The 24,693-nt window shown below is 38.0% G+C and overlaps 1 protein-coding gene across 1 annotated transcript; it reads left to right on the forward strand.

Moving 5' to 3' along the window:
- Positions 1-1,423: 1,423 nt before the first annotated feature.
- Positions 1,424-3,366, forward strand: LOC107775886 (acyl carrier protein 1, chloroplastic-like). The gene is made up of 4 exons (XM_016595685.2): positions 1,424-1,627; positions 1,843-1,941; positions 2,844-2,969; positions 3,078-3,366. Exons 1-4 carry the CDS (start codon positions 1,559-1,561, stop codon positions 3,204-3,206), a joined length of 423 nt encoding a protein of 140 aa, XP_016451171.1. The 5' UTR covers positions 1,424-1,558; the 3' UTR covers positions 3,207-3,366.
- The last annotated feature ends 21,327 nt before the right edge of the window (positions 3,367-24,693 follow it).

A 24,693-nucleotide genomic window follows, 5' to 3' on the forward strand; every position in this document is an offset into this window, starting at 1 on the left:
GTGGGATCAACTTTCTTTGGCTTTTAGGATGGTAGCTGCGATAAGATGTAGTAGTATTTATGAGTTGGGTGTAAAGAGTCTTGAATGGATGGCTAAGACGCCAGAGAAGAATTCAAAGAAGTTAATCTCCCTAGCCTCCTCACTTCTAAGAATAGCAGTGAGTTAGTGTTGGTTTTTTGTAGGAATAGGTAATATTCGATTTGAAGAAGCAGTGGAAAGAAAGAAGAAGAGTGGGCAATTTTTTTATTAAAGGGACTTGTAGCTCGATTTGAAATCTGCAGATGTGAATTTTGTTGCTCCAAATTGAATGGTATGATTTGAATGCATTGGAATCAATTTTAAGGACCTAAATATGAAGTTTGAGAAGGTTAAAGATGATTTGGGGTAACCTTAATTTACGTTTCGAATTGCAAATTTGCTGCAAAGCAAAGTACTGAAGGCTAAGTTCTTGTGTTGTTTGAGGTTGAATCATTGTGAGGAAAAAAAATGAATGGTATGAGGGTGTTACTTTTTATTAACTCGGGTTTAATTGGAGTTGTGGCGGGTCAAAAACTGGGGCGGTTTTGTTCAATCTGGACTGAGGTACCACGTGGCCCAATAAATTATGTCAGCTCATTCAAAAAAGGCCACATAATATTCCGTTAGTCGCGGGGTAATTTCAGACCTCAAGACAAATTTAGATGTATTTTCAGACAAATAGGTGGACAGAGCTCGATAGTAAACCATTTAGAATACTATAGGAATATTTTTGGCCTTTTTCCGTAGATAAAAATAAGTTCGCAAAGATCCACAAAACCATTTGACCCAATAATAAAGAACAACGTAGCATGCAAGAAAAACATTTTCCCTCAATGAATTAAGTTATATTTTCTTTTGATGTAAAGCATAAAATATCGAAAGTACTAACCATACAAAACAATCAATTAAATCCCGAAATAAAAGAATTTTGATAGTATCAAACATAATCTTTATCTGATTTTAAGCAAAATGTTGTACACAATTAGGACGAGATTGAGTTCATTAAGCTGTTGCAAAAACAAGGGTTCAATCCCTAAGTATGGAGTTACTTTTGTTAGGAAGCATTTTACTTTTTCGTGTGAAATTTTCATATACGAATTCGAATTTAGTTGAACCTCAATATAAATACCGGAGATGGGTAAGAAAAAAAAGGGTGTTGCACGTGGTCAACTTGACAAAGGGAGAATCGAAACAAAATATTAGCCAGCAAGCAGAATCCCAGCTATGTCACATAAGAAAGTAACATATAATTTGGATAGGATTTGCAGGCTGCTCCGGTAAATATTCACCACTCGCCGGATCCTACCTCTTCTTCCCTTTTTCCCACCACACAAAATAATAATGTAATGTCCTTTACTTTGTCAACTTCTACGTAATAGTATATAATACTACTAATATTACTGTCTTTTTCTTCTTTTCTGGATAACTAGTGTTCAAATTGTGAGTCATCTTTGAATCTTGAAACAAACTCATTATCTCCTCATCACTACAGCCCCTGCATTTCTTATCTGTCTTTCTCCTATTCCTAGTTGTTCATAAAATGGCTAGTGTTTCAGCTGCTTGTCTCAGATTTGGGTGTTCACTCAATCAGTCGTTCAAGACATCACAGGTTATTGCTAAAAACTTACGAATAGTTAACTTTAGTTGTGATTTTGACATGACTAATTTTCTTTTGAATTATTAATGTAGCATACATATTGACTATAGAGGCAATTGCATTTCTTTCAATAATGCAATTAGTCCACTAACTACTTCCACGCCTAATCTGTGGTGCAAATATTCGTACTTAATATACATAAATAATTTAATTAAATCAATGTGCAGATAAACGGAGGAAATGCAGGTCTGAAGTTGGTTTCTGTAGGTTGGGCGAGGACTGCTGGTTTTCCTTCTCTCAGAACTTCCCGCTTCCGTGTTTCTTGTGTAAATCTTCTTTTTCATGCGCCTCCATTTAATCTTGTATTTGCGCTATGTAATGTAGCAGTTTTATTTTAAAAAAAATTAAGTCCTTAAAAAATTAAATGAGCTAAAACCAATATGACATACCTGATTTATTGACCTTGACAAAATCAACCATTACTCTTTCACCTACTCAAGTTTATATAACATGTTTGTTGACTAGATTATTCAACAGGTTGAATTTGAAATGACTCATACATACCAAATCTAATCTAATTTGAATTTTGAAGGGGAAAAAAAAAAACTTAAGTTAATCATTTAGAGATATGCATTAGTTTTTTTTTCTTCAAAAGACAAACCAAAAAAGGGGAGGTTGGGCATGTTCAGTGGCGGAGCCACTTTATGTTAATTGATACCCCTTCGTCCAGAAAATTATACTTATACTGTATAGCTCGGTAATTTTTATTTTATATGTATATATTACTCTAAATTGACTCCCCTTAACTTTTTCATGTGTTTATCTTTTTATATTTTGTCACCCTTTAATAAAAATTCTGCCTCCTCCACTGAGTATGTTAGACCATCTTGACTCAAACAAACTTTAGGCAAGTGGGGTCATGACACTTTGTTTTTCAAAAAAATTCTCTACATGGTAGATAGGGGGAGAAAGAAAAAAGGGATAACATTTACCCGCACCGGGTGTTTACACCAAACCAATAGATATATGACATGTGTCTTGCATATGGACTTCAATCATTTAACCATGGTAAATTACATGCATTCTCATCTAATTAAATTAATTAACCATAATGAGTTAATATGGTTTGGTGTAAACACCCGGTGTGGGTAAGTATTTACCAATTATAAGTTAATTGTAATAGTTGGGCCATAACATATTTATTGATTTGATCCATTTCAACCCACAGGCAAAGCCAGAGACAGTTGAGAAGGTAATAAGCATAGTGAGGAAGCAACTGGCTTTACCTGCAGACACTAAAGTTATTGCTGAATCTACGTTCAATACGGACCTCGGCGCTGACTCTCTTGACACTGTGAGTACTAATTTCTATCTTGACTTACTGATTTGCTTCTGCAATTCGTTGTGTATATATATAGAGAGAGAATGATCAAATGACTCAGTAAATGTTTGTGACGAGCAGGTGGAGATTGTGATGGCATTGGAAGAGGAATTTGGCATTGCAGTAGAAGAAGAGAATTCTGAGACTATTGTAACAGTTCAAGATGCTGCTGACTTGATTGAAAAACTTGTTGAAAAGAAAGCAGCTTAATTAGACAAAATAGGATGGAAAAATTCGAGTCTTAGAGAGTGAGTTTAGCTCAATTTTTATTGGACTGATTGTAATTGATATTCTTGGATTGCACACTTGCTAAGCATTCTTTTTCCAACATTTTGTTTTTGGATATCTGAATAATGACTTTTCTTTCATACTTTTTCTTCTTCTTCTTCTTATTATTCCAATATTACCATTTTTTTTAGTTCTCTTTGATTCCTTTGTTGGAGTTATTGCTCATTTGGTGACTTGACCTACTTGGATGCTGACAATTAGATTTATAATTGTATTTTATTAGTTAAATTATGTTACTTGTCTTATCCTTCCGATGATGCTTCTAATAATCTCCAATAATCCCTTGCTACAGACAATGTTGATGACATCTACTAAACTTTTGTCTAGTTGTATTGCCAACTGTGACAATAATGGAGATGAGTGTGCAGTCGTCATGATTAATTATGTGAAAGTTTTGGTATATCATTTTTGTACGAGTGCCTTGTCACTTTTATACATTTAATCTAATGCAAGCAGTGGCGAAGCCACATATTGAGTTGATCATCCTTCGTCGAAAAATTATGTTATTTATATAGATAAAATATTATATTTTAAAAATATATAACCCATATTGGATATCCTTTATCGGAATTTTTTCGACTTCTTTTAAATACGAATACCTTTGGAGAAATTCCTAACTTCGCGCCACTGGATACAAGGGCAATGCAGGGGACAGTGTGTTTCACTACGGGGAGACACCGCATAAATTCTATCAAGTTTAAATTTCTAGGCTTTTCAAAATAAAACTAACATTTGAAAGTATTTAAACGAAGAAAATGTATTAAAATATCATATCATGCAAAAGAAAAATGTATGAAACTTTTAAGCATCTAGTTATACTAATATATACAACAACAACAAACTCTGTGTGATCCCATAAATGGGATCTAAGGAAAAAAAATATGTACGCAAACCTTAGGCAAAGAGGTTGTTTCTGGTAGACACTCAGCTTAGGAAAGATAAAGGGAAGGACAATAACAAACACACTGATAGTAGCATGTATTATGCAATGTAGATGCTATTTATGCTCTAAGTTAACCATATTTTATTGATGTTTTAAGTGTTAAATGATAACAAAATGCTCTAATTGAGTTTTTTATGCTTTGCAGGAGCTACTCCGAGTTAGGAGGAGGATATAGAGTGTTTTGGGGTCAAATATGTTGATACAAGACCAATCGAGAAGAGCCCGGATGAAAACGAGCAAGAAAAGGCGAAGAAAAACTGGGCTACAATCCACTGCGACCTCGGTAGGACCGTGGCTGGAACGCGGTGGAAAAAGGCACGAAACAGAATAGTCTAAAACGACCGCGGTTGGCCCGCGACCCCGGTTGATCTGGAGAAGGCTGAGAAAGTTCAGGAGCTAAAGTGTAAAGCGTGGGAAACTTATCCTAACCCTATATAAACTCAACAACCTCACCCAAGTCAAAGAAGCTTGTTTTTAGACTTAAAGAGGCTAAGGAGATCGGGGATTCGACCTAAGGAGACAAGAACACACTGGGAGCAAGACGGAGAATTCTTCTACGAGTTTTTCCACTTCCTTCTTCCTATTTCTATTATTGGTTATGAATTCTAGTATTGTATTTTGCAAACTATTATGAATAGCTGATTTGTTATCTAGGGTTTTGATGGAACCTCTTGGAGGATGAATTCTGGTTACGTTTTAATATAATTTAACCTTTGAATTTGTCTATTTGTTCAACTACGTGCTTATTTCAGTTGATTGAATGGTCATTGATTGACTGTGCCTATTTATTATGTATTGCTTGAGAAATGATACATATTTAGGTGGTTGTTGAACAACGTCACTCCTAACGTATTGAGAAATCAATACAACGGGTTTAAAGGCAGGTTTAGAAATAACAAAACCTTGACGTGGTCATAATGAGCGGTTAGATAAAGCCAACTAGCGTAGTTTGAGAGAATATACCTAGTAAATTATTGTAGTTGCTCGAGAGAGAATTACGGTACCTAAAGTACTCACGATCAGTAGAGAATGTATTGGTAAAATTGTATGGAACATAGCTAGAAGGATTCCGACAATTGGGAAAATCATAACTCTAGACCTCCTTAATTTAGTCTGCAACCCTTTGTCTCGTTAGTTGATAATTTTACCTCTTTCTAGTATTTGCTAGTTAATTAGTTAGAAATATAAATCCCAATCTTCATAATTTAGAAAATTGTTCAAACTTGTCTTTTTAGTGATATTAAACAGATATAGCTAAGCCTTAGTTCTCTGTGGGATTCGACTCCGGACTTTTAGACCGGATTATATTTGCAGCGACCGCTTATCCTTTTTAGGACTAGAGTTGGGAATGATCAAATTTTGGCATCGTTGTCGGGGAACTAACGGCATAGCTGTAGGTGTACATATTGCTAGGTTGCAAGTTTGAACTTTTATTTTTATTTTGTTGCATTTGATTTTTTTTTTATATTTTTGTTTTACTTGTTAATTTGAGAAACATGGCATCCTGGAATTATGGGAGTTTGGATGTTGGTAATTCTACTTTTGGTCCTCCTTATGCATATCGTGAAGAAAACCACCCATGACAAAATTATCAAAATATTTCCGAGAGCGAGTTATGTGCACCAACTCAATCTTATGTGTGGAATGTATGCGATATGTGTGGTGGTCAAGATGGTCACTTTTATGGTTGTGCTTATATTTCTTATCTTACCTCAACCCCTTACTTTGATGGTTCTTCTTTTTCTTGTGAAGTCAATAGGAATAAAGAACCCAGGGATGATGACCTGAAAGAGATCAAAGATATGCTAAGGTTCCTTGTGGAACAAAATAATGAGAAACAACTGCACATACAAAGTCAAGATGCTGCTATTCGCAACCTGGAGGCACAAGTGAGTCAACTAGTTGAGGTAGTTAACGCTCAACAAGCCAATATTGTGGATAGCATCCAAGAAGAGCATATAGATGCCGAAATTAAGGTGCAAATGGAGGAAGTCAGAGTAGAAAACCAATAATCTAACCAACTAGAATTTGAGGATGGCGATGTTGAAGAAGTGAGACTAGAGTCAGCCAAGGACATTGAGGATATAAATTTTGTTGACTCTAGTATCATTGATGTTGAGGATGCTGAAAGTCCTGAAGTTCATGCGTGTGAGTGAATTGGTCCACACTCTAAGCATTTTTTCACATTGTGTTTGGATGATGATATGGAAATAGAGTCATCCGAACCAACTGAAGAGTCAAGGAATGAGGAACAAGGTGCATATATTTTGGAATTCTTCTTGCCAGAGAGTCAGGATTACATACCTCATACAAAGGCCAAGGAGTGCAGAATACTACATTATTTTCTTGGGCCAGTTAGATTCATTCCACCGCCCCAAGAACATAATCATAAGCTTGAAGAAAAACTTGAAGTTCAATTCATAAGCTCGAGGTGGAGACAAAAAGTGATTCATGTCGTGCCGCGACGTTAAATCAAGCGCTTGTTGGGAGGCAACCCAGCTTTACTATTTTTTTTATTTTATTATTTTTTTAGTGTCAATTTTTTATCTTCTAGGAACATAGAAAGCAAAGCTATTGGAAAGATGCAACAACAAACCAATGGTTGGAACTAAGTGTGAAGTACCCGCACGAAGGACCAAGCTTGGGAGAAGTCTGAGTACCCTATGAGATGTAAGGCTTCGGCCTTTGGCCTACCAGAGAGTCTCTTTTACCCCTTTATTAGTTATGGTGTGCATTGGGGACAATGCACAATTTTAAATGTGGGGTGAGGAGATTGTGTGGATGACTTTCTATGCTATTTTAGTTGTGTTAGTTTAATTGAATATTTTTTTATTTTTTTAGAAAAACAAAAAAAAAATATTGGACTTATCCTGACAATGGATCTATTAGAAAATTTTCTTGGTGGATTTAAGTCTAAAGAAAAAGACAAAAAGATTTTCTGTTGTTAAGTAGTTTAGCAATTACCCCTTGATTTTTCTTTGTGTCGCGGTTCTTTTCCAAAGGTTTTCTTTGAACCGGGTGTAGTTAGTTTTATTTTTCTAGGAGTAGGAGCTAGTGTGAGATGAATTGAATTGTGTTGATATTTCTTAACTTTGTTATGCCTTGAGAATAGTAAGTACTCTGGTTGTGAAGCTTAGGCTCAGTTTTTGACTCTTGTATAAGTACCTTAAATTGTATGATCTTGACTTTGCTTAACTGCTTTGACTAGAGTATCTTGAGAAAACCAATTCTGAGTGAGTTATGTGTCATGTGTGTGTGAGGTTTGGGTGTTATTTTGTGCATTTCATTTGATGTATAGAACTTTCGCCGTGTGTTTGCAAAACAAAATAGTAGTTTTGTTCAGTCTTGGAAGTGATATAGGTGTTTCTTTATTGAGCCAGATATGTATATTTTACCCGCCTAATTGTTATGTGTCGTAGTTATCCTCTATGAGCTTGTAATCATGTTTCTTTGGCAACCATATTAAAGCATTACTCATTTGTTTGAATTAACCATCTATTTGATCCATTGTAACCTCTCATGAGCATTTGAATTGTTTATGAACTGTGTAAAAGTTAAAGTGTGGGGTAGCTGGTTTGGCTTTTGAGGGGAACTAACGAAATAAGGTGAAATGTGCACTGTTTTGAACAAGTAAGAGCCACTTGAATTGAAGAAAATAATAATTATTGTATTTCTGTGAAAAAATAAATATTCCTTGATATAATTGTACTTAAAAAAATGGGGTAATATATATTAATGTGAAGGTGGAGTTTTGGTTTGACATAAGTATGGGGGTTGGATGTTAAAGTATATGCATTAAAGTGCTTAGGGAGGTGTAGTCACTATTATATCTAAATGTATCCTACCCGTCCCGCAACCTACATTACAACCAAATAAAGTCCTACTTGATCCTAGACTGAATGAGCTCGATTAGTAGAGTAGTACACTATAGGCAAGCCTATGGTGCATTTTTTGTGGCATATGAATGTTATTTCTGAGAGTGAGTGAATTCTTTCTATCTTAAGTTCCTAAGTGTTCTTAAATTTTATTATGTGGAGCTACTCTCTTTTGTTGTGTGAGGGCACTTGATTCATAAAGGAGAGGTAATGTGAGTGACCTCTATGTTAGAGTAAATGGGTGAGTTGTGAATAATGCGTGGTACTTGCGAGTCAATTCTTGAGGTGGAGATAGTACACTTTTGTGCTTAGTCTATTTTAAGTATTCCTGGTGTGACGAGTTAGGAGAATTGTTTAGAAAAGTCGTGCCTATATATAAAGTGCAGTTTGATTTCCCGATGGCGAGCAATGATTTAAGTGTGGGGTGTTGATAGTAGCCTATATTATGCGATGTAGATGCTATTTATGCTCTAAGTTAACCATATTTTATTGATGTTTTAAGTGCTAAATAATAACAAAATGCTCTAATTGAGTTTTTATGCTTTGCAGGAGCTACTCCGAGTTAGGAGGAGGATATAGAGTGTTTTGTGGTCAAATATATAGATACAAGACCAATCGAGAAGAGCACGATGAAAACGAGCAAGAAAAGGCGAAGAAAAACTGGGCTACAGTCCACCGCGACCACGGTAGAGCCGTGGCTGGAACGCGATGGAAAAAGGCGCGAAACAGAATAGTCTAAAATGACCGCGGTCTGACCGCGGTTGGCCCGCAACTGCGGTTGATCTGGAGAAGGCCGAGAAAGTCTAGAGGCAAAAGTGTAAAGCGTGGGAAACTTATCCTAATCCTATATAAACTCAACAAACTCGCCCAAGTCAAAGAAGCTTGTTTTTAGACTTAAAGAGGCTAAGGAGACCGGGGATTCGACCTAAGGAGACAAGAACACACTGGGAGCAAGGCGGAGAATTCTTCTACGAGTTTTTCCACTTCCTTCTTCCTATTTTCATTATTGGTTATGAACTCTAGTACTGTATTTTGCAAACTATTATGAATAGTTGATTTGTTATCTAGGGTTTTGATGAAACCTTTTGGAAGATGAATTCTTGTTATGTTTTAATATAATTTAACCTTTGAATTTGTCTATTTGTTCAACTACGTGCTTATTTCAGTTGATTGAATGGCCATCGATTGACTGTGCCTATTTATTATGTATTGCTTGATAAAAGATACATATTTAGGTGATTGTTGAAAAACCTCACTCCTAACGTATATGAAAAATCAATACAGCGGGTTTAAAGGCAGGTTTAGAAATAACAAAGCCTTGACGTGGTCATAATGAGCGGTTAGATAAAGCCAACTAGCGTAGTTTCGAGAGAATATTCCTAGTAAATTGTTGTAGTTGCTGGAGAGAGAATTACAACACCTAAAGTGCTCATGATCAGTAGAGAATACATTGGCAAAATTGTAGGGAACATAGCTTGAAGGATTTCGATAATTAGGGAAATCATAACTCTAGACCTCCTTAATTTAGTCTGCAACCCTTTGTCTCGTTAGTTGACAATTTTACCGCTTTCTAGTATTTGCTAGTTAATTAGTTAGTGTAACGATCCGACCGGTCGTTTTGAGCTAACTCATCATTCAGCAATTTGAGGCTATGAGCAACTTCACTTCAGGTATTATGACTTGTATGCATGGTCGGAATTGAATTCCGGGGAATTTGGAGTTGATTTGGAAAGAAAATTCTCATTTCGGAAGCTTTAAGTTAAAAGAATTGACTAAGATTGGGTTTTTGAGTAAACAACCTCGAAATTGGGATTCGAAGGTTCCAGCAAGTTCGTATGATGATTTCGGATTTGGGCGTATGTTCGGACCAGGTTTTGGAAGGCACGGGAATGTTTCAGCACATATTGTGGAAGTTAGCATTTTTGGAAGAATTTTATAAGCTTGGGTTGAAGTTCATTTCAGTATTACCAATGTCCGTTTGGGATTCTGAGCCTAGAAATAGCTCTGTATGGTGATTCTGGTGTTGGGAGCGCGATCGGATGTGAATTCGGAGGTCCGTGGGTCATTTGGCTAAAAGATAGAAATTTGAAGGTTTTTGGAGAAGTTTGACCGGAAGTGGACTTTTTGATATCGGGGTCGGAATTCAATTTTGAAAGTTGGAGTAGGTCTGTAATGTCAAATGTGACGTGTGTGCAAAATTTAAGGTCAATCGGACGTGATTTGATAGGTTTCGACATCGAATGTAGAAGTTTTAAATTTTAAAGTTCATTAAGCTTGGATTGGAGGTCGATTCATGATTTTACCACTGTTTGATATGAGTTGAAGCCTCGAGCAAGTCCATAATGTGTTTTGGGACTGGTTGGTATGATTGGTTGGGGTACCGGGGGCCTCAGGTGTTTCCGGATGGTTAACAGATCAAATTTGGAATTTGAAGAAGGATTGAAGCAGTTGGTATCTGGTGTAACGGCACCTGCGAGGTTTTGGCGGCAGGTGCGAAGCCGCAGAAATGGCTAGGAGGGACGCAGATGCGGTGCTGGGCCAGAAGTGAAGAGACTGCATATGCGGTCATGCAGCCACAGAACTGGGTCCACACCTGCGGTGGTTGAGGTGCAGAAGCGGAAAGGGCAGTCTAGTGAGAAACCACAGAAGCGGGTAGTGGGTCGCACCTGCGGAACCACAGAAGCGGTCAAGTGACCGTAGTTGTGGAAATGCTGGAGGCAGTGTATTCTTTTAAAATCGGGGGTTGGTCATTTTCCCCCCATTTTCACTCGATGTAGACGATTTTGGAGAGCTTCAAGTAAGGGTTTTTCATCATCAACAACAAGGTAAGCTAACTCCACCTATCTTGAGTTAAATATATTGATTGTGTATGGATTTCAGCATGTAAATTGGTAGAAATTTGGGGTTTGAGGGAAAAACCTAGAAAATTCGTATTCTTGGATTTTGACCATGATTTTGAGTATGGAATTAAGAGAAAATTATGTATTTGAGTTCGTGAGTTCATGGGTAAACTTTATCTTCGAGAAATTTCGCAATTCGGGCACGTGGGCCCGAGGGCAATTTTGTCAACTTTTTCGATCGGGGCTAGGAATTGTTATAAATTGGATTGTAATGAGTAATTGAACATATAATGATGGATTTGCATAATTATTGGCTAGTTTTGGAGCATTTAGCATCGATTCGAGTCTTTGGAAGGGCGTGGAATGTCGGTTATGTATCTTCGGAGCGAGGTGAGTCTCCTTTCTAACCTTGTAAAAGGGAATTGTCGCCATAGGTGAAATAATTGGTTATGTGCTCCTATTTGTGGGGGCTACATACGCACGAGGTGATGACAGTCCGTGCGTAGCTACTATTATGTGTAAGCCCGGGTAGTCTAGGACCAAAAAGCATGCTATACTTGGAATATTTGTAATCTTATTGACAGATGAATTGCTTAAATCCTATCGAATTGGTAAATGAATTTCTAAAAGGCTTAAACTTCATTTTCTTAAATCATTAAAAGAGAAGTGGCTTTTATCGGATAAAGGTTCCCCGATAACCCTTAATTGTTGTTTGAATATGTGTATCTATGTGTGCCCGCGTTGCGTGTAGGATTCGCGAGTGGGGTGTTTGTTTATTTATGATAACCACATCGCATGTATGATTCACGAGCGGGGTAATAGATGCATCTATGGTTCGTGCCGTTCGACCCTAGTAGTGCATATTTTACATTTATGTTGGATCGGGCTATACGACCTCGGCATGATATGCTCATGCTTATATTGTTTGCCTGAGAATTTTAAATGTTGATACTTGCCTTTCCTGGCCAGAGATAAATGGATGAAGATAATGAAAAGTAAATATTTGGAAACTCTTTTATTATTGAGAAGTTGTTTACCTGCTTTCCGGCTTTATGAGCTTATTTTGCTTTATGAAATCCATGATTTCCTCACATTTTTACTATATTATCATTGGACCATTAGTAAGTGTCGAAGTCGACCTCTCGTCTCTACTTCTTCGAGATTAGACGGGATACTCACTGGGTACACGTTGTTTTCGTACTCATACTACATTTGCTGTGCATTTTTGTTGCACAGGTTCATGTGTGGCTAGTGGCGAAGTGGCATAGCGGCGTGGTTGATGCTTATGCACTTGTGATACCGGGTTCTGGGATAGTTATTGGGTATCTTGTATTTACTTCCAAACATTCTTTTATTTATATTGTAGAGATTGTCTTTTACTAGTAAAAGTGAAAGAAAATCATAGTTTTCAGAATTATTAAAACGAGAACTTAGTCAAGTATTTTGGTTGGCTTGCCTGACAGCAGTGACCGACGCCATCACGACCTTTTGTGGATTTTGGGTCGTGATAATATGGTATCAGAGACTAGGTTCCCTTAGGTCTCACGAGCCATGAGCAAGTTTAGTAGAGTCCCGCGGATCGGTACGGAGACGTCTGCACTTATCTTCAAGAGGCTATAGGACTGTTAAGTGCACCTCCCTTCTTGATTCTTCATCGTGCGATTTGATTCCTTGGGGTTTATGCCCTTGTTTCCTTACTACTCAATCTTATACGACGTGAACCACTTGTTATAAATCGAGAATTGAAGAATGGTAATGGTACTACAGATGTGGTGTGGGATGTTTCTCCTGATATAGTTGGTTGGGCTATTGTCGTCGCCTTGCGGAAGGATTTTTTTTATCGTTTTAGCTCAGTAATTGTGCTTCTAAGAGCTTGGAGGCTACGCACAGGTTGCTATGATGCTCATGATTGGTTATCGCAAAATATTGACTTGATGGTAGGCTACGTGCCTATGTGTTGGGGCGATGAATGATTCGAAAGGAAGACTACTCAGTGCACGATTCAAAGATTTGATATTTCATTTCTGGCGAAGGAAAAGCAATTGTCCTATGAATGTCCAGATTTGAGGTGATGGAGTAACGACACTTGGTATTTTCGAGCGTGATAGAATTTTTATCTGCGATGTAGTGTCGTCGTCCTCGATTGTATGTGTTAAGTTCGTCAGTGTTATGGTCTTCTGCAATTTGCCTTTGGGGTAAGATGTTGTGAAATAATATTGGAGAAACGACTGTTAGATATCGCGGGGTGCTGTGGTTTAGGATTAAATCGGTGTTTCTAATGTTGACGACTCGAGAAAGATAATCTTCGAAAAGGTTTAAAGTTAGTAGCGATTTGTGGGTTCAAGTGCTACGAAGATAGATTTTATTTAAGGAAACAACTGAGAAAAAAAGGATGAGAAAAGACATATGGGGAGTGTCAGGCGGTGGTTAAAATTTCTAAAAGGTCAGGTATAAGAAGCAAAGGTCGAGTAGTCAATTAAAAGGGTGAGTTCCGCCAAAGTGGGAGAGTGGTGGAGTTGCATATGGGCTTTGTGGTAGGATGATTACGCACCTTAAGGAGAGATTGGAATGATTTGGGAATTTTAGTAATTGGTGATCGGGGTCTACGGATTTAATTTGAAGTATGGGCTATTATGTGGTAGGAGATTTGATATAACGAAAGGGAGCTACTTGAAATGAAGAAGGATAACATAACTTTGAATTGGGAGGATGTTGCCGCACATTTAATTGATGTCCACGATGGGTGAATGGACTTGTGCAGCTAGAGAGTGAGCTCGGACTTAGGATGGGTTATTGATGTCGTAGTGATTGTACACCGTACAGTATCGTTGGAAGATATCAACACATAAATTCCACAGGTGGGTTATCTCTAGTGAGAAAATTGGTGGTCACATGGTTGGCGAAGCTTCTACAAAGAATTCTATTGGTTATACAGCAAAGAGATCGGTCATACAAATGTGGTTGATGATTCAGAGTATAAAAAAGGGTTTTACAGAAAGATTCCGAGAATTTTGGCGGTTGATTGTGCAAGGTTATGTCAATAAGAGATAAAGAATCTTGGTGAATTCCAAAGTTATGCAATAGTGGCTTCAAGCTAAGTGGGAGAGTCCCACCGCCTATGATTGGGTTGCATGGTTAGCTAATTGCGAGGTTTATGGTTATTAACATATTGATGGGTTATTTCAGCTACGGGAAAAGAACATAAGTGGTAATTTGAGCAAAGGAATTGTTAAAGATGTGCTATGGTTGGCCTTATTTGCTCATGTTCAGACTTGGGGAAGGATTCAGGATTTATGCCTTGTATAGATGCGGGTTTCAAGGGAAGTGATTCTGCTGGGTGCTTCGTCGAGAGGGTAATCATGTGCTAGAAGATTCATGGAGTTGATTATATTCAGGGCCAAGTCAGAGCGGGTGGCTCTCATCAACGGTCCTAGTGGATTCAAAGGGGTAAAGTGTGATGCCTAATGATTTCGAGCCTATAGGTATGGTTAAGAATCAAGCTTTGTAGCAGCTTATGAGAAAAGGCCCAGTGTCACACCTCCTTTTTCTACCTACATCCCGGAAGAAGGGCGTAAAGAAGTTTTTCCAATTGAAGGACAATCAGAACGGGATTTGATTATTAATTATTCAGAGTCGCCACTTGAGAGATTAATGGTGTCTCAAGTCACCGATTGAATCCTGAACCGAGGAAAAATATGACTCTGTTACAGTCCGCGAACCAGAAATCCGGGTAAGGAATTCTGTTAACCCAGGAGAAGGGGTTAGGCATTCCCGAGTTCCGTGGTTCTAGCACGGTCGCTTAACTGTTGTATTTGATTTTATCTGATTTTAATACATGTTAACTTATGTGCTTTTTATTTGTAAACCGCATCTATTGTTATTTATTTTAGCAGAATTGCGACGTTGTGAAAGCGTGTTTCGAGCCACATCGCAATCAATGCACCCGTAGTTATCAACACGTTTCGACTTCGCCGAGATTTGGATTTGAGTCGCATCAATGCGCACCCGATTTTTAAGAAAGTTATTTAATTAAATCGTGCCTAAAGATACTAACGTAGTGTTACTTTGGGGAAGAGCCATGAAGTTCGCTAAACGGCCATCCCAAATTCTAATTATTTCGATAACTATTTACTAAGGGCCCCACATTTATTTATTTTTGTGTAGTGAGGCTTGTCTTAATTTGTGAACCTCTTTTCTATCATTATTTTATAAGAATTACGATGTTGCGAAAACGTGTTTTGAACCACGTCGCAATCAATGCACCCGTGATTGTCAACACATTTCGGCTTCATCGAGATTCGGATTCGGGTCGCATCAATGCGCACCCAAATCTTAAAATTGTGTATCACAACTACGTCACGGGAACCGTACCCGTAGCCACGACCATTTATTTAGGCTCCGAAAAGCTTGCCTACCCACATAAGGTCAGCTAATGTCGTACTACTAACTAATAATATAACCAAACAAAGTGAAAGTATAAAGTTTCTAAGCTCAGTAGAGTAAAATCCTTCCCAGCACTCCAAGTATGCCTTTAAATCAAAATATCATAACCCAGTAGGACCCAATTGCTGACCACATATATTGTAATTTAAATAAATATTCTTATCTCTCAACCATTAGATATTCAGTAGTAGAATAAGCAATTAATGTTCATCTAATTAAATCATTAAACTAAAGCAAATAAAATAAATTAATCAAAATAAGACAACGAGATAAAGAGGAAATAAGTAGAACATTTAGAAGGAAACCTACCAAGAAAGAAAATGTAATACGTGTTTAAACAGGAGGCAAAAATGGACCTTTTATTATTGGATCTGAGCTTTTGTGCTGCGAACAGAGAAACGAACACCAAAGCAAAACAACAACATGGAAACAAGCCACTGATTGAGACTTTGAACTGGTGACGGAATTCAAACCGGAAACCAACCAAACGGCACCTCAACGCAGGACTGAAACGGAGTCTCCTTGGACAACGACCATCGACAAACTAAAAGCTCGACGGAAAGCTCAACCTCATTCAGTCATCAATTTAAACGTCGCTAATCGATATTAATGGCAACGAAGCATAGACAAACCAAAAACAAACAATCGACCAGCCGAGCATAAAAATCGACAACTCAGAGAATCTGAAATTTGAGCTTCATTCAACTAAAATTTTCAGCAATTTACACAGTCATAATGGAGTGCCAAATGACGAAATTTTAACTTGAACCGAACTCGCAACCTCGAATCAGAACCACGATTCAGACTTCGGAACTCGCCGGAAACGCGACAAAGTTCAACGACGAACTTCGCATCGCAACCTCAGATTCACAAACGGACAGCCTGAACAAACCTAACGAAGCTACTGTTCCATTGACTCCCGATCTCCCACTGTTGCTGTATGTGTGTATGGTTATGTGCGTCGACGGGGGAAGGGGCTGCTATGGTGGTAGTTTCAATTCGTTGGGGAGAGGGGTGAGGATGAAGGTGGAAATGGGGTGATGGCTGGTTCTCGACGTCCGTCGAAGAAGACGACGACGTGAAGGGGTGTTGCTGTGGGCTGTGTGCGTTGAAGCTGAGAAACAACAACAATGTAGGGTTTTCTTGGTCAGGGAGGTGTTTTGGTTGGTGTTGCGGCTGGAACTGGGGTTGTGGAAGAGATTGAAGGCGGAGGAGGGTTGTGTGAAGAAGACGACGCCTGGGGGGGTGGGGTGCGACGGGGAAGATGACGTGCGGGGGGTGGGGTTATTTGTTTTCACGCAGATCTGCTGCTTTGCAGCTTCTTCCTTCGTTTCTTTATTTCATGCGCAGCTGCGTTCCTTCCCCAGCTCCTCCTTTCCCCAGCTCGTTCCCCCTCGTTCTTTCTTTGCTGCGTTTTTTCAGCCCTCCCTCTTCCTCCGTTTGTTTTAATCTTTAGTCTTGTTTTATAGTGTAGAGTCTAGGGTTTTTGGGTAGGGTTTTTAGGCTAAGGGGTATGGGCCTAGGAATTATGGGCTTGACAATTGTGGGCTATGTCCAAAATTAGGCCTAAAGCTGGGTTGCTCGAGCCCCAGCTCTATTCTTTTGCCGCAAATGAGATTAAAAATACGCGCCCATTTATTAATTAGCCCTACTATTAAAATAGTTTATTAAAAACAAAATTAACCCTTAAAACAAATCTATTTTTTTGTATTTTCGAACATTATATTAAAAATAAAATACGATACTATTTTTTATATTTTTTAAGATTTTTTTTATTATTATTTTATCAAAAATGACTACAAAATATTAATGAACCTATTTTTGTGATTTTGTTTTCTTGTAATAAAATAGAGTAAAAAAGTCAAAATTACTTAAAATATCTATATTATGCCTAAATTAAATATTTTACGCTAATATATAAAAGATCTTGAGGAGGGTCAAAAATCACATGTCTACAGCTGCCCCTCTTTGACTGGAAACGTATAGAGTTTTCAGACAAAGACTGACTAGACAGGTTTTTGACCCGACCCTTATTTGGAGAGACTAAGACTAAGAGAGAAGGGAGTGTGACCGAGCCCTGGTATTTGGGCTGCCTACATATCCTTGGCTATAAAGGAATCAGGCCACGTGTAGTTCAGAGATGAGCAAGATGACGAGGTATGCCGAGGTGGAGATCCGGTCGAGGTGCCGTTCCATCGAGGTTCCGGTCTGCGGTCCCTGTTATTACATCAAAAATCAAAAGATGAAAAAGACTAGCTAAGCCTATCGACTACGAGCTACAAGATTCCTAACTATAAGTCTTCTGAAGCTTGATCTTGAGTCTTGAAGGTTCTTCATGCAGACTTTAGATTTGAACCTTGACACTTGTTAGTTGCAGGTGTAGCTCGTTCTTCTGCAGCTTTTGGGTCAAGACCGAACATGTAGTGCTTGTGACCTCGGCCATGTCTTGAGCATCCCACATCCTTCATCAACTTCTGAATTGCTTTCTGAATTGAATTCCCTTTTTTCCAGGTGGGCGCCTGACTGCTGAACTTGAAATTGAATGTATTCCCCTGTTATCCAGGCGGGATCTTGACTTCCGAAACTTGAATTGTATGTCTCTATTCTCCAGGCGGACTCCTGACTTCTGAAATTTGAAATGTATTCCTCTATTATCCAGGCGGGCTCCTGATTTCCGAAACTTGAATTGTATACCTCTGTTCTTCAGGCGGGTTCCTGACTTCAAAAAGACAAAGAAATCAATTGAGAACTAAAAATTTGAATTGTATCACCTCTGTTCTTCAGGCGGGCTCCTGATTGCTGAAACTTGAATTGTATGTCTCTATTCTCCAGGCGGACTCCTGACTTCTGAAACTTGAAATGTATTCCTCTATTTCTGTTATTTAGGCGGTCTCCTGACTACTGAACTTGAACTAAATGTGTTCCTCTGTTATCCAGGCGGGCTCCTGACTTCATAAAAATAAACGAACCAAGAAAAACTTTCTGCCCCAGTTTGGAAACTGGGTACATGTTACTTGATATTAATAAGAATTTGATTAAAACTTGACTTGAAATACCTCTATTATACATGCGGGTTCCTGACTTCACAAAAATAGACAAAACAAAGAAAACTTTCTGCCCTAGTTTGGAAAACTGGGTGTTTGTTACCACATACTAATAAGAACTAAAACTTGAATTGTGATAAGATTGAAATGCAACTTTTAAAAATTTAAAGACTGCAATGTATCTTAAAATTTAAACTTTATCTTAGGTGAAAAATTCATCAGACTAAGATTCTCATCTTAGGTGAAAAATTCATCAGACTAAGATTTTCATCTTAGGAGAAAGATTCAACAGACTAAGATTTTTGTCTTTATCTTAGGTGAAAAATTCATCAGACTAAGTTTTTCATCTTAGGAGAAAGATTCAACAGACTAAGATTTTTATCCTTTATCTTAGGTGAAAAATTCATCAGACTAGGATTTTCATCTTAGGAGAAAGATTCAACAGACTAAGATTTATCTTTATTTTAGGTGAAAAATTCATCAGACTAAGATTGTGACTCTAGGAGATAATTCATCAGACTAGGTCCATTTTTGTGTGATCCCGACTTTCTTAATTTTCCAAATTCCAACTTCCTTTCTTTTCAAATTCTGCCTTCTTTTCTTGTTCCCAAATTAGGTCTTCCTTTCTTCTTTTTTCGACTTCTGTCTTCCCCTTCTTTAAATTATGCCTTCCTTTCTTTTTCCTCAAATTCTGCCTTCCATTCTTTTTCCCAACTTCTGCCTTTATCTTTTTCCAAATTATGCCTTCCTTTCGTTTTTCCAACTTTTGCATTTATCTTAGGTGAAAGATTCATCAGACTAAGATTTTTATCTTAGGTGAAAAATTCAACAGACTAAGATTTCTCTATCTTAGGTGAAAGATTCAACAGACTAAGATTTCTTTATCTTAGGTGAAAAATTCATCAGACTAAGATTTCTTTTAACCATTTTCCTTCAAAATTTGTTTTATCTACCCACTAACTTGAATTATCTTCCTTCATAACTGCTTCCCTAAAAACTGGTGTTGTCCTCCTTCAAAAAAACCACTTCCCTAAAAACTAGTGTTTCATTCCTCCAAAAATTACTTTTCTTAGAACTGGTGTTTCTTTCCTGAAAACTACTTCCCTCTCTTTTTCTCTTTTTTTTTAAAACACTTGTATTGACCTTCATGTTCTTTAGATGGGTACTCGAAAAAAATTTCAACACGACAGAAAATTTTCTGCTCCAGTTTGATAATCCTCCTGTAGCATATCTTTCTGCCATCAATATCATTTCCATTCTCCTGTTTCAAATCAAAGAAAATTCTGTCAGTTTAAAAGTATGGTGGTTGGTTGTGATACTTCCGCTGGAATGGCTTTCCTTTTCTCCTTGCCATGCTTTGCGTCGTCCGACCATCTTTGAAACTTGGCTGATAACTTCCGTCCTTCTTGACGACTATCTCTCAATTATTACTTCTAGTCTTCTTATCTGTCCCCCATATGTTTTCTGTGACAACTGATTCTTTTTGAAGGTCTTGCATGTTTACTGATTAACTACTTTCCCCGTCATCTGTGTCACTAAAATACCCTTTTCCCCCCGTTCAATCCCAATACCCTTTATCTGTTGCATTATTCCTGAACCGACATCTACCAAACTTTGTGTTTCATAAGGATCCCAAAGTATGTGGATTATTATCAGCTCAGTGCTCTTGTTATTTTTCCTAACTTGTGACCCCATTTTGTGCAATTGGAAAGCTGGTGGCCAATTTTGAAGTCATTCCACACTTGTTACGACCAAAAGACTCAGAAAGGGGACATAAACAAAACAAAAGGAACAGAATAAAGGACAAATAGAAAGAGATGATTCCTAACAAGAAAACTACACAGTAGAAACCTATCGGATGTGGATACCGACTCTAATGACCTTGACATGCACCTGCGACCTATTCTGTTAAGCAAATCTGATGTTCAGCTCTTGTTGTTCCTTTTTGCCGTGAAACTGGGCTTCATTGCTCCGCTTATCCAATTTGATTCGCATTCTTTATTCGGCTTGTAGTGCCCCAAAGGGTTTTCACCATCAAATCCCTCTCATTTCGTTCTTTCTCTCAACTTACTATCGCCTCAAGGTGCCCGTGAAGGTTTTCACCAATAAAACTCTCTCATTTTTTATTTCTCTCAGTTTTCATCACCTTGCGATACCCATGAGGATTTTTATCAATAAGATTCTCTCATTTTCATTTTCCTTGTTTGGACCGGAGTGTTGCCCCTGACATGAATTACCTTACCTGCTTGACTTGGCATTTCTCAAATACTGATCAGAAGGTCTTTCTTTGGACCGTAATGTAGGCTTTTGGATGGGTTAGAAAGAAAGGGCATTAAAGACTCAAAATAATTTCAAAATGGGTTAAAATTACAACTTTCGGAATCCAACTTCTCACAACAACCACAATTTCTGCCCCAGTTTCTTGCTTGGGGATCAAGTCAAACGTAGTTCACATCATAGAAACTACGTTGTTGCGATTTTCTTTCTCTCTTTTTTTTTCCCTTTCTTTTCTTCATTTTCTTTTTCTTTCTTCTCTTTCTTTCTTTTCTTTTCTTCCCCTTTTCTTTTTTCTTTTCCTTTCTTCCTTTCTTTCTTTCTTTCTCCTTTTCCTTTCTTCCTTTTCCTTTTTTTTCCTTTCCTTTTCTTTTTCCATTTGCGTATCTTCGGCACTTGCATTTCTTTAATTGTGTCGTTGATTCCGAAAAAGGGGTATGAAAGAAAATAAATAAGGCTCAAAGAGGTTGACAAAAAGGGTAAAGTGTTTAGATAGCAGAACAAAGCGTCTTCGTCATTTCAAACTTCAAAATATGCCAAATACAAAACAAGTACAATCAGAATAAAGAAACCATACATATCATCTCTTGACCGCATCGGAATTGACGGCCATTTCCGACCGGCCCCCTGTCAATTTGGCCAACTTGCTTTTACGGGGATTTTTATGTTTTACTTGCCCCAGTTTCACATGGTTCGGGCATCAAACAATCTCAAAATGTCCCAATCTGTTCTCATTTCCTCAAGTGTCCTTATCATTTTCAAAATGGTCTCATTGCTTCGCAACTTTTGAAGATCGGACTGAGAATTATTCATGCATGTCATGTCACTAGAACCGGCAAAAGGCAAAACAAAAATTTAGAAAAGAACTAAACAAAGAAAATGATTGGGAGTAACAACAGATCGAAATTTGCATTAGACAAACGATGAAACAGTTCGAATAACAAAACAAAAACAAAACAAACTGGATTGCAACCCTAGAATGAACTTAAACAAACTTAGACAACCCTAGACAAACCACTACGACTAAACAAGCTAGATAAAAATGAAAGGATAGGAGGGTTTGAACACAAGACAATATCCAGATTACAACCCTGCAAATAATCCGGACAACAAAAATGACAGCCAAATGGACCACCAAAGCTCCTCCCCAACTGACTTAGGAATGGAGTGTCTTTCCAATTACAAGCACGACATCTTAGCCACTAAGCTTCGCATCCATATTGCCATGACCACTATCTGCTTCAGTATCTTCAACTTCAGTCAACAAGTTCCCAAGAGTATTCTCATACCCCATGTCACCGGGCATCATCCCCACCAAGTGTGCCTCCTCATGTAAGGGATGCAGTGTGATATTCTGGGTGCCACTGTCTTGAATCAAATTTTCCTGGATCATCCTTTCTATTTCTCTTTTCAAATCCCGACAATTTTCCACATTGTGCCCCAGAGCATTGGAGTGGTATTCACACCTTTTAGATGAGTCAAAGCTTCTCGCACGTTGGTCCACCTGATTTGGAGGAATGGGTGCAACCATGTCATGTTGTTTTAACTTCTCAAATAAGCTTTCATAGGACTCTCCTATTGGTGTAAAACTATCTTTCAACTTTTGTTCCCTTCTATACCCTTGGCTTGGGTGAGGGTTACAAGGTAATTGAAAATTTTGCGGAGGCTTGTGGAGATTTTGTGATACTCGTGCTCGCTTTCTTGGGTGATTTGGTGGTGAGTATGAGGGGTTCGGAGGTGGATAGTAATGCTTAGGGGGGTAATGGAAAACCTGATGAGGCTGCACATACCTTCGAGATGTTCTCCCAGGACCTCTTCTCGACCCTGATATCACCATGATTTCTTCATCCCTCTCATTCGTGTTACCAGATTCAATTTGGACAGCTTGAGCTGCAGCTTTGAGAGCTGTTTGACTTATAATTCTGCCTGTCTCAAGACCGTTCTCCACCATTTCTCCCATTTTGATTGCTTCCGGGAAGGATTTACCCACTGCGGATGTCATGTATTGAAAATAATCTGGCTCTTGAGCCTGTAGAAAGACAGTGATTAACTCGTGGTCATCCATGGGTGGCTTAGCTCTAGCTGCCTGCTCTCTCCATTTGATGGCATATTCCCTGAAACTTTCAGTTGGTTTCTTTTTAGGTTAGAAAGGGAAATGCGGTCTGGGGCGATGTCGATGTTGTATTGAAACTGTTTGACAAAGGCCCGTGCCATGTCATCCCAGACGTACCAGTAAGATGTGTCTTGATCCAAAAACCATTCAGATGCTACTCCCGTGAGGCTTTCCCCAAAATAAGCTATAAGCAATTCTTTATTTCTTCCCACACCTCTCAATTGGTTGCAATACCTTTTCAGGTGGGCTATGGGGTCTCCATGTCCATTGTACTTTTCAAATTTGGGAACCTTGAAACCAGGCGGCAAGTGGACATCGGGGAACATGCATAGATCTTTGAAGGCAACGCTCTTTTGACCTGCCATTGCTTGCGTGTTTTTCAACCGTTGTTCTAATCTTTTCACTCTTTGAGTTATTTCTTCCTGTACTTTCTTTCGGGCAGGCTTCTCGATGTTTACAGGAAGCTCAAACGAATACGAGTGGTACTCGGGATAGTGGTACTGTTCTTGCTGTGTAGCAAATTGTGACTCGTGACAAGGCTGTCCTTGGCCATTGGCCCAGGCTTGACGCATTTTGGTCATTTGTTGTTTCAGTGTTCTATTTTCCTCAACCACAGTAGACCCTTGTTGAACCCTCTGACCCTGAGTCTCTTGAGCACTCGTAACAGCTTCGATGTCAGTTATCATTTTCCTTGGATCTTGTGTTTCCATCTTACCACAACCGACCACCTCAACTTTCTTCACAATTCAAAACAAAACATGTTAGAATGGATTGGGTCGGTCCTCATTATTCACAACATCTTTTCCCATTTTTTCTTTTCCATTTTTCATTTCTCATTTTTTTTTTGGTTGCGGTCGAATCTTATGGAGATTGCCTACGTATCATGACCCCGCATGAATCAGACCGTGCGTAGTTCTTGCAAATAAAAGGTAAACGACAATAAAATATTTTTTTGGAATTTTTCATTTTCATAATAACAACAAAACTAACCAACTTAACAATGAAATACATACTCGAAAATCAAACGACCCATATTCTCTAATCAAAAGAAATACAAACCCCAAAATGACAGATTCCTTCCCCTATATGCCAATTTTGACCCAAAATCTGAACGGTATTCATTTGACCACTGACTCTTTTTCTTATTTTTTCCAAATTAAAATAAATGACCCGGTATTGCAAACACGGCCTTCCTGCGCCTCGGGGGCGAAGATTTTAAAGCTGTGCGGGTCAAAAATCAAAATACGACCAAAGGTAGCTGTTTATGCAAAGTCAGCCTTCCGGCGCCCATTTGGGAACAATTGGTTATTTTTGACAAAACGACATCACCTGGTTTATTTATGACAAAAATTAAAATTTTGATATTTTTTGGTTATTTTTGCAAAGGGGAGGTTGGACCCGATGAGGGTTGCCTACGTATCTCACGCCCTGTGAGAATCAAACCATGCGTAGTTCGGGCAACTTAACCGAACTATTTTAAAACATGACTCTTTTATATTTTTATTTTTGGCATTTCATAAGCGAATAAAAACTATTTTTAGAAACAAGACTCTCTTTTTCTTTTTCTTTTCAACAAATAAAACAGCCTATTTTTCCAAACTAAAAATAACACACTCTTTTTTTCTTTTTTCTTCATTTTTCACAGATAATAAAACAACCTATTTTCCAAACTAAAATAAAAGACTTTTTTTTTCTTACCTTTTTCAACAAATAATGAAACAACTTATGTTTTTCAAACTAAAACAAAAACTTTTCTTATCCTTTTCTTTTCCAACAACCAACTTTCCAAAAAATAAAATACTCTTTTTCTATTTTTCTTTGCTTTTTTTTAGTAAAACAAAATAAAACATTTTCCCCTTTTTTTCTCAAAATTTCGG

The sequence above is a fragment of the Nicotiana tabacum genome, chromosome 6, assembly GCF_000715075.1.
Source record: "Nicotiana tabacum cultivar K326 chromosome 6, ASM71507v2, whole genome shotgun sequence".
Taxonomy (NCBI): Eukaryota; Viridiplantae; Streptophyta; class Magnoliopsida; order Solanales; family Solanaceae; genus Nicotiana; species Nicotiana tabacum.

Coding starts and splice junctions, on each gene's coding strand:
- LOC107775886 (XM_016595685.2), top strand. CDS start 1,559: ATGGCTAGTGTTTCAGCTGCTTGTCTCAGATTTGGGTGTTCACTCAAT. Junction 1,628..1,842: donor AGTCGTTCAAGACATCACAG/GTTATTGCTAAA, acceptor ATCAATGTGCAG/ATAAACGGAGGAAATGCAGG. Junction 1,942..2,843: donor CCCGCTTCCGTGTTTCTTGT/GTAAATCTTCTT, acceptor TTCAACCCACAG/GCAAAGCCAGAGACAGTTGA.